This window comes from Callorhinchus milii, unplaced genomic scaffold, assembly GCF_018977255.1.
Source record: "Callorhinchus milii isolate IMCB2004 unplaced genomic scaffold, IMCB_Cmil_1.0 Scaffold6, whole genome shotgun sequence".
Taxonomy (NCBI): domain Eukaryota; kingdom Metazoa; phylum Chordata; class Chondrichthyes; order Chimaeriformes; family Callorhinchidae; genus Callorhinchus; species Callorhinchus milii.
In genome coordinates this window covers 1735905-1746903 of record NW_024704747.1, presented here as the reverse complement: position 1 = coordinate 1746903, position 10999 = coordinate 1735905, and the positions used below count along the sequence as shown (strand labels likewise).

Sequence of the window (10999 nt, the reverse complement as noted above, 5' to 3'; positions counted from 1 at the left end):
TCTTTTGGAATAGCGCCGCGAGATCTTTAACGTCACCTGAACAGGGCACCGACGGGGAGCTCGGTTGAGACAAACGAAACATGGACGAGCTGGTGTGACTAACGGGAGCTTTGCCTGTCCAGCAGGATTCGAGTCGCTAACCGAATAACGTCAGGGTGAACCAAACATTCCAGCAAGTCATCGGTGGTCAGCCCATCCTCGCTCCCACCATCTCCCCCTCCGCTTGACAACCTGCCATCACACCCAGCCGCCACGCACCCAATACTCAGGCCTGTCCTTCCCCGACAATGGGTGAGCTCCACGTCATCTCCATCCAGAGGTCCCTCGCACTGCTCAGAGTCGCACGAAACACAGCCCGACCCACCGCTTCCTGCGTGAGCCGTACCAACCGGAAGGAGGTGGGGACCAAACGGAATGGCGGATTCATCTCCCACGGGGTCTCGCTCGGAGGCGGGAAACACTTTGCTCGACTCGCGTTTCCTTTTCTTGGGTGAGTTGGAAGATGAACGCCTCGCTGGTGAGGTCCCATCATTTGGGGAGGGGGATAACGGCAGGTAAGGCTTCGAGTTGCAAGCCTGAACTGCAAGGTTTTAGGTAACGCAGATTGGTTTCGTGGGACATAATGTTAACCTAGTCCAAAAGAGAAAGACAGATCACCGGTGTTAACATATTCCAGCTCCTTTAGTTGACTCCACAACAGTATTTGAAGAGTAGACTGTATAACAGTAAGTGCACGGGAGAGCTAACATCAGCACAGACATGATGGAGGGTTGGGGGGGGGGGAGTAAGGAAACTTGTCTAAGGTTTTGCCCTGCCCGGGAATCGAACCCAGGTCCTCTTGCTTGTGAGGTGAGCACTCTGCTACAGGACATGTCAAGCTTTTGACATGGAAGACGTTTCGAGATGACAGGCATTGTAAAAATGGGTGTCTCCTCAAGTACCTCTGTGGGATTGAGCCAGCTGCCAGCGTCGGCCAAATTCTCTGCGGACTTCAGAGCGTAGACCGCGGTGCGTGTCAACGCCTCGCTGACTCTGGCCTCGTCGTCTTCAGCCTAGCGAACAGGACAGGCAGGAGGAGAGTCACCAACAATGGCCTCGTTAGCAAGAATCATGAAAGAACTAACACAACTACTTGAAAAGAGCCGCTGAGTTTTCCTCCAGGTCCATAACCACTATCTATATCCTCGAATCCTCCCTCCTCCACCTTTAAATACCCATCTTGCGATTTACCAACAACAACAACTTGCATTTACACCCCGCCCCACACGCAGAGGGTAGCGCCCCAGAGCGCTCGACAGTGGCGAAACTCCACGTCGAGTTGGAGGGAGGTGGGGAGGGGACCGTTCGGCGCGGTCGAAGACGAAGGTCTTCAAGTGCGACCTGAAGATGGGGATGAAAGGGGGGAGGGGAGGGGAGGTGGAGGGATTGAGGGAGAGAGTTCCAGTCGGATTTACCTTGTTGACTGTGCTTCTGCTCATCCTCCTCCAAGAAAAACTCGGGCACCCAGCCAGCTGTGTGAAGTGCTTTGATACGTCCTCCCGACACGAGGATGCCTCAAAGCACTTCATCTGCCTTTGTTCCATTTTGTTCTGACAAACATCGAGTGGATTGTGGAACACTCCCGATTGATGGTAAATTCACCCACATGCAGTTAAAGTGGGCCGCTTGTTATGCACTTATGCAGCGCAGTATTTATATTGCTTACACATTCTAACTACTTCATGCCTTTGTAATAATACTAATAATTAATCCTGGCATTTGATAGAGCGCCTTAACAGGTCGGTGAGGCGTCTCAAAGCGCCTCACGGAATATACCCTAAAGTGAATCGACTGCATATCTTGCGGGCGAAACGCGGCAGCCGATTGCGCGCAGCAGCGTCCCCACAAACAGCCATGGATTGAGTGACCATTTCTTTTGAGGGATTATTGCCCCCGGAAAGCAATCTGCCATTCGACTAACAACCGGGTTCCTACTTACTGCTGGATAAACATGTGTGTGGAGTAAGGAAACTTGCCTAAGGTTTTGCCCTGCCCGGGAATCGAATCCGGGTCCTCTCGCTTGCGAGGCGAGTGCTCTAACCATTATACTTATGATAACACAATAATTTTGCCCACAAATATACAGTCAATTCACTTTACAGTGTGTTCTGTGAAGCGCTTTGGGACGTCCTCCCGACGTGAAAAGCGCTATATCAAATGCAAGGATTATTATTATTATTATAATAAACTAGAGAAAGACAGCTGACCCCAGTCAGGCGAGACACAGGATCTTTTAAACGTACGACATTTGTTTCAACTGTATTCTTGTCAGTAAGTAGACGGTACACAGATCGGCTCTCTCTGCATTGTTATTGCCTGGCACTGTTATAGTTGTGCTGCAGTTCGTAAGGGCACAGCTGAGATGCATAAAACAAATCATTGAATATTCTTCCGAAAGATACACTGCAGCGTGGATTTAATTATCCAAAACAATAACGGCCGCACACATACATAAAGATGAACTCCTCGTTCAAAGCTACTCGTCTCTCGTGTCCTTGTTTAACCCCCTCTGAGGCTAACGATGAGGATATTAAGATAATAAAACACAATGTGGAGGATAAAACCCAGTGAAAGACTATCCCACGTTTCACACAATTAAAAGAGGAAAGGGAAGCTTTATCGTAGAATCTCACAGCGCCGAAGGAGGCCATTCGGCCGATCGTGCCTGTGTCGTCTCTTTGAAAGAGTTATCCAGTTAATCCCACTCACTCCCCCAGAGCCTTGCAAATTGTTTCTTTTCGAGTAAATATCCAATCCCCTTTTTGAAGTTATTATTGAATCGGCTTCCAGCAGCCTTTCAGGATCCCAACAACTCGCTGGGTAACAAGATTTCTCCTCGTCTCCCATCTGTTTTTTTTTTAATCTTCAGAGTGCTTCCAAAATAATAAAAGCCTATTCATAGCAATGAAAGCCTAACAGTCCTCCTCCAAATAAATTGGGTCGTTCATTTCACGGCTGCCTGTGGGACCGCCGCGTTTGCCTGGAAATACACAGTCACTACGTACGCTTTGACATCAATCACCTTTGAAGGAGGTGGAGTCCTGTAGCATACTGGTTAGCTCGTTCTACTCACATCCGCCAATCAACTAACTTACCCACTTACTGCTGGGTAAGCAGAGGCGTGTGTGTGTGCGGAGTAAGGAAACGTACCTAGGGTTTCGTCCTGCCCGGGAATCGAACCCGGGTCCTCTCGCTTGCGAGGTGAGCGCTTTAACCACTGAGCTACGGGACTCCACAAATTTGTTTGCTTGCGATGCCTTTCCATCAAGGTACAGCATCCCGATGCATCAAGTCGGATGAAAGCTGTAACTCTACCCTACCCTTTTAGCTAGCAAAGTTACGTTCAGCCCAGCTAAGTGGAGAATGTGCCAGATTAATAGTTTTAACAGGCTCTGAAGCACGGAAAGTGGAAGTGCAGAACTTGCAATGTGCAGAAGCGTTCTTTATCTTCAACACCAACCCGAAAGTAAAACACCGGTTTATCCAAAAGCTCCCATCCCCTCAGACAGCATCCATGACCGAGTGCAAACAGTCACAATCCATCAGCAAAACGAATGAGGTCTGCGATCATTATCATTTGCGTTGTTGCTTGGTGCGAGAGTTTCGCTGTCGGGAAGATTATGCTGTGATGGCTGCCAAGCTTGCGTGGAGAGTAATGCTTAAAATGATTTAGTGCTATCATCAAAACGGGAGCTGTAGCATGACATGCCCATTTGTACCCCATAACTGCTGGCACTGGGAGGGACAGATTTTCAAACCGACACTCTCAAAATCAATTACCACTTACCTTCTGCTCGCTTGTGTCCCTTAGAGCCTATATTTAGCTCCACTCACGCAGAACAGTGTCCCAGACAGTGGCGGAACACGATGCCAAGCCAGGTCTTCAGGCGCGACCTGAATTATATTATTTTATATGAACTCTATTAGTTAGGCAATAGCGAGCCACTGGAGCCTGGCGAGAACAAGTGCTCCAGGATTCTACTCCAGGTGAAGGACGCTATATAAGTTGTTGTCGTTGATGTGATGGGTGTACGGAGTTTAGTATATAAATATATACACATATATATAAATAAGGCTGTTTTTTTTGCTGATGAATTCAAATGATAAATTGGATTTATAATTGACTCCGGGCTTCATTTCTACCCAGCGGTGAAAACACAGGGATGAGATGGAAACACCATTCATCAGACAGACGGATGGGACGATGGGTAATAAATTCTAACCTCATTAAGGTACGTTCGTGTTTGGAGTCCAGCTTTCTGCACATTATAACAAGCCCCACACTGCACGTCGCTGCTCTATTAGACTGATTAAAAACTAGAACGTGGTCAACTGTGCTAACCTTCTGACAGATAGTACAGCAAAACCTCATATCAGTCTTCGCCCACAAAATATACATTTTCGCCCATAAAACATATAGTCAACTGCCTTTACAGTATGTTCTGTGAAGCGCTTTGAGACGTCTCAAAGATGTGATAAGGCGCTATGTCAAATGCAATGATTATTATTATTATAAGTCGTATCAGTTGGGACCATACATTTAATTTGACTTACGCAAATGTTACAGTCAATTCACTTTACAACATATTCTATGAAGCGCTTTTCACGTCTTCTAGACGTCTCAAAGCGCTTCACAGAATATGTTGTAAAGTGAATTGACTGTAATATTTGTGGGCAAAACGTCCACAATGTGAGCTTTACTGTATCATACTGCTCTGTAATACTATTATTATTGTCATTATTATTATAACTGACATCCTTCCAATGAGGTTGGATGTGCCTAAACACAAGTAAAACCCAGAGCAACCCCTCGTTATGACAACTTGTTTGGCTGCTGAGGGCATATGCAATATTTTTGCGTTTCCCTTCCAGAAACACAACATAACATTTACGGTTTATGTACGGAAGGAGAGGATGGTCCAGATGAAATAGAGCGGGGGGGGGGGGGGGGGGCGAGTTAAATCGGCCCGCGGGATGAATTAAATCGGGCCAGCAGTTGGACCACCTTTGTCAATGTCATAGCAAGGAGCTCTCTGTATCCGGAAAGCTGTTCGCATTCTTGCTGCCAGGGGCGCTACACGCAGACCAATCTCTACTGTGTGTTCAGACAGAGTTTGTTTAAAAAGATTATCAGCGCAATTCAACACAGAAAATTGGCCCGACTGCTCCTTATTCCCCCTGCAACATGCGGAGTTGACAGACTGTCAGGAGGGTTGAAGAGATCTGCCAGTAGTGGCCATCTCTTGTTAAACGCTGTCTCTCCCGTTCTTGACGTTTAAAAGTGCCACTTCTCTCTCTCTCTCTCTCTCTCTCTGTAGATTTAGAACATTGTTTCCTGACATCTTGTTCCGTCTTCACTCTGTCAGGGTTGACGGGAGGATTTGTCCCTTTGCCCTTGCTCAGCATCTGACCCTGTCTTTGCGAAGCGCTTTGAGGCATTACCTTATGTACCTTACGTCCACCTTTGTGAGAATGTATTCTCAGGAGGCATAAACAAGGACAAAATTTGAGACGTTTCACTGCTTGCAACGCTGCAAATTTATAATAATAATAATAAATCTTGCATTTGATACAGCGCCTGATCACATCTTCGAGACGTCTCAAAGCGCTTCTCAGGATATACTGTACTGTGTATTTTGTGGGCGAAACGCGGCAGCCAATTGCAGACAGTAGCGTCCCGACAAACAGCTGTGGATTGAGTGACCAAATGTTTTTTTGTAGGGGGAGGATTATTACCTCCGGAAATGCGATCCACCAAGCGACATACAACAGGGTTCCTACTCACTGCTAGGTTATCAGAGACATTCGGAGTAAGGAAACTTGCCCAAGGTTTCGCCATGCCTGCCTGGTCATCGAACCCGGGGTCCTCTCGCTCTCGCTCTCACCACTGCGCAGCAGGGCTCCAAATTCACTGGGTAAGAGTGAAATCCGCTTGTAGGTGACCTGTTTATACACAAATCCCTTTTGCGCATTTACCCACTGTTCCACGTGCAAATAAGTGATTTGCCCTCTGTGCATTAGCTCACTCACTGCCTCCTCTCCATTCATCAGACTTCCTGGCTTCTGGCCTCAGTTTGGCAGGATCCAGCCGAGAAGGGAGGTAAAAATCAAGCTGACAGGAAGGAAGACTACAAAGCTTGATTATCTATCACCGAGCTGTAGCTGCTTTTTGGACATTTTCCACTCAAGCTGTGGACACTGGCAATTTATGATAAACCCAAGCGGAATTAAAGGGAAGGTTAGGAAAGAGTAATTCTTCGCCCTGAGGGTGGTAGGAAGATGGAATTCCCTGCCACGACACTCGTGAGGCGAAACCCACCGGTTCTGCAAGAAGCAAACTGGTAGATACTCGCTTGGCAATGTGGGACGCTGCCGTGCTCAATTGACTGCCGAGTTTCGCCCGATTATTATATTATTATTATATTATTATTATATTATTATTATATTATATTATCATATCATTATATCATTATATTATTATATCATGATATCATTATATCATTATATTATTATATTATTATATTAATCAAGAGAGCGATAAGATTATTATTATTATAACTCCTTGCATTTGATGTTGCGCCTTATCACGTCTTTGAGGCTCAAAGTCTCAAAGCGCTTCACAGAATATCCCGTAAAGTGGAGTGACTGTATATTTTGCGGGTTGAAGGTTTGTGTTTCGATTAGTCTAAAACAAACTCCTATGCGTTACCAGTTCAATCCAGGAGTTCATGCTGACGCTGATAGGATCCAAAGATTCGACATAGTGCCACCAGTGCCTGGGGACAAACAGGACCTGGAAAGAGAAAGAGAAGCCAATTTATAATAGTCATGTCAACAGCAATGAACCTACCTGCAAGAGAGGTCCCCGCCTGCACTTTCCCCCTGAACTCCCCCTCGGAGACCTGTACCGTAGTGGTTAGAGCACTCGCTTTGCAAGCGAGAGGACCTGGGTTCAATTCCTGGCTGGTGCGGGGCAAAACCTTAGACAAGTTTCCCTCCTCCACACACACGCCCTCTGTTTTCGTAGGCAGGAACTCGTTTGTTAGCGGATTGGTGGATCGCTTTCCGGGGGTAATAATCTCTCTAAAAAGAAATGTGGTCACTCAATCCACGGCTGTTTGTGGGGACGCTGCTGTGCGCAAATGGCTGCCGCGTTTCGCCCACAAAATACACAGTCACTCCACTTTACAATACATTCTGTGAAGCGCTTTGAGACGTCTCGACGATCTGATAAGTCGCTGTATCAAATGCAAGCATTATTACCATTGTTATGATTAAACTTTTCACTGTTTGGCAACGCTTAACTCTGCAAATTTGTCTGCGTTCTCCACAGAGCAGGGTTATTCTGAACACGGCAACAATATTATTTCAATATATTACGCTTGAAACCGATTGTGGGAGCTGTCTTTCGCATGCAAATGAACCGTACCATCTGGTCTGGCTCAGAAATCCTTGGCGGATCCCTCAACTGAGATGAAATGAGAACAGTGTAAATCACAGCAAATGGGGCCTTGGGAGGTCACGATTATAGATTAAAAAAAAGCTGGATGTCTTGGGAGTTTGGAACACTCATTCTCTCTCGTTATCTCTCATTCCATGTTCACTTCCCCCCGGGACACCTAATTGAATCATGTCGCCAAACTAAAATGTAATTGTTCGCAAGAGAGGTACAGATTTAAAAAAAACAAACATTAGACCTCATCCTTCCATAACACCAACCCTACTGTCCTCTCAATATATAATAATAATAAATAATAATCCTTGCATATAGCGCCTTATCACATTACAGCATTAAGCTTCTTAAACGAGGCTCAATGTCCTTTGCCTCAATCATGTTTTATGGCAATTTGTTCAAACCCAAATACTTTGTTTGATCCAAGATCACAAGATTTGCTTTGATTTCCCTCAACACCTCGGTCTCTCTGCTGTTTTTGACCTTGGCGTCGCTGAAAATATTGTTCCGAGTTTACTTTTGCTTTGCCCTTTCGGATTGTGTAAACTGTACCTCTATAAGGTTTTCTATCACACACTGAATGGTAATAATAATCCTTGCATTTGCTATAGCGCCTTATCACGTCTTCGAGACGTCACAAGGAGCTTCACAGAATATACTGTAAAGTGAATTGACTGTATATTTTGTGAACGAAATAAGGCAGCCAATTTTGGCAGGTGAACACCATTGTCGAGGCTTAGCCCAACCTATGGATGTGGCAAGTCAGGGGGATTGGGGGGGGGAAGAGTTCCAAAGCTTTGGGGCGTAGTGGCTAAAAGCGTGCCCGCTGATGGTCAAGCGGAAGGGACGAGGGATGAGCAGGAGGCCAGAGCCAGTCGAGCAGAGGCAGCAGGTCGTGGAGTGGGAAGAAAGCAGGCCGGAGATGCCAGGGCGTGAAGGGATTTGTAGACCTAGTGAGAAGATCTTCAAATCGATCCATTCTGTGATCGGGAGCCTGTGGAGCCTGGCGAGAACTGGCATGATGGGGATACAGAGTTTTGTGTGGGTGAGAATACGGGCGGTCAAGCCAATTAAGGGAACTGTTAAGGGAAACATTCAATCAGTTATAGATTGATTCCAATAGTTTTTAACAGGAACAACTTAGGCTAGGAAACAACTCTGGCTGTTTCCATTGCCAGAACCGCATATTGATTTGGCAGATCCAATTAATTAGAAGCAAGTTAAATACTGCTGGTAATAGGATCACCACAAACATTCAACTAAAGTGGTATTGATAAAGAACTCGCATTTTTATGACACTTTATCGCATTGTAAGTGCTTTACGGCAGTTAAATGTGACGTGTAGTGTAGTTGGACACACATGGCAGCCATTATCGCACAGCAAACATCCTACAAATACAAGAACCCAGAAAATAACAAGATTGGTTCAGGTGAGAAAGGCTCTTCAGCCCAATCTGACCTCACCCTTCCAAAACTCCCATCCTACCAACATCCCATCACAGCATCAAGGTGTTTTTTAAATAATAATAATAATAATAGTAATTCTTGCGTGTGATATAGCACCTTATCACATCGTTGGGAAGTCTCAAAGCGCTTCACAGGATGTACTGTTGAGTATAGTTTGTGGGCAAAATGTGGGGGCCACACAGCAGTGTCCTACAAACAGTCATGGAGTGAGCGACCAATTTTTATTTTGGGGGATTGTTGGCCAGGACACCTTGAGAGAGAGAGAGAGAGAGAGAAACTACCTTCTCTTTTCGAATAGCACCGTGGGATCTGAACAGGCAGACGAGGAGCTCGGTTTAACGTCTCATCTGAAGGACAGCTCAAATGCTGCTGTGATGACACTTTTCCTTACACCCCGATGTCGCGTTCGCTAAGCCTGCTGGTTTGCGAGGCGACTGCATTAGTCCTGAAAAGACATCTATCCACAGGGCCAAAAGGTAACAGCGATGCCTTTGCTTAATGAGACAGCCGTTGGGATAAAAGTGATATCTTGCCTGCGACAGAGCTAGGAGTTGCTAATTAAGAGACCTCGGATCAAGCTCAGTTTCCATTTACTCCCGGGTAGGTTTAGACGCAGGGCTTAAGCTTGCGCTCCAGAGCTGCACAAGTTAAGAGCTGACAACTGATGCCGGTTTCATTTTTCAGTTGTGGCAATTCCTTGCTGGAGTTGGGATCTTTGGCCCTGAAAAGAGATGCCATCAGGAGGGACCCAACCGAGGTCCACAACGGGATTTTCTGCCAGTAACTCTGCACATCAAGTTATTCAATGTTCGCTGCGCTGCAAATAATTCCCCACAATCCCAGCTAAACGCAAGCCCATAGAGTAGGGTAAGTGGCGAGAGCGCCCGCTTTCCGGGGGTAATAATCCCTCTAAGAAAAAAATGCGGTCACTCCAACCACGACTGTTTGTGGGGAACTCTGCTGTGCGCAGTTGGCTGCCGCGCTTCACCCGCAAAATACGCAGTGACTGCACTTTACAGTATATTCTGTGAAGCGCTTTGAGACGTCTCGAAGACGCGATAAGGCGCTACGTCAAAAGGATTGTTAATATTTGAAATAATAAACTCCAACACAAGCGTTTAACTCCAGCCTGGGCATTCCATCCTAACTTCCCATCGTGCAAACTTGAATCACGGCAATGAAACACGAAGCAATCGGATCGTGTTTCACAGCTTCCGCAAAGATAAATAGCGACTGCGACTTCGGTTTCTTTTGCTGCACGGCCAAAGGCGTATTACTCAATTAGCAGCAGGTAAGAGAGAGAGATGGGTTCGGGATGGATCATCAAAAACAATCGATAACAACTTGCATTTACACAGCGCCCCTCACACAGCGTAGCGTCCCCGAGCCAAGGGGGAAGGTGAGGTGACCGAAGGCACGGTCGAAGAGGAAGGTCTTCAGGTGCGATCTGAAGACGGGGAAGGGAGGGGGCCGAGGCGGAGGCGGAGGCGGAGGCGGAGGGATGGAGGAAGAATGTTCCAGAGTGTTCAGTGGCTGAAAGCGCAGTCGTTGGCAATGGGGAGAAGGGGTTTGTTACGAACGACAGATGTGTTGGACTGGGTACGTCTCCTCATTAGCCACCACCACCCACTTCTTGGCGGCAAATATATTTTTTCATAATCGCTAAATACTGGTAGGCATGCCTGATCCGCAGGCGGGATGTCGGATTTTACCAGAATTAACTGCTCTCCATTACTGCTCTGTCGGAAATTACCATAAACAAGCACAGCCATCCATCACTTCGATGCGCAAAACAAAACATGATATTTCATAATTGTACCCATCATAGTTTGATCTCGCGCCCTGTAGGCCCAGAATAGCTCCCTGGCTCGGAAAAAGAATTAAAATCTTTCCAATTTACAGACGCGTTTCCCGAAAGCAATTTACATATATTTTAGCGAAATGGTCTAAAACGAATGAAAAATAATTCCATGTACACAGCTGCCTCAACTGGGTATGACTCACTGGAGTATGTACACGCACCTGATACAGATTTATGCC

At 46.3% G+C, this 10999-nt stretch overlaps 1 protein-coding gene across 1 annotated transcript in view; it reads right to left on the bottom strand.

The window, feature by feature from the left end:
• The window catches only part of hspbap1 (hspb associated protein 1), a 36111-nt gene continuing 25112 nt past the window's right edge, over positions 1–10999 (bottom strand). The window contains 4 exon segments of the mRNA XM_042336468.1: positions 1–590; positions 592–630; positions 942–1052; positions 6749–6832. Coding sequence (XP_042192402.1) covers positions 99–590; positions 592–630; positions 942–1052; positions 6749–6832 — 726 coding nt within the window. The 3' untranslated portion in view covers positions 1–98.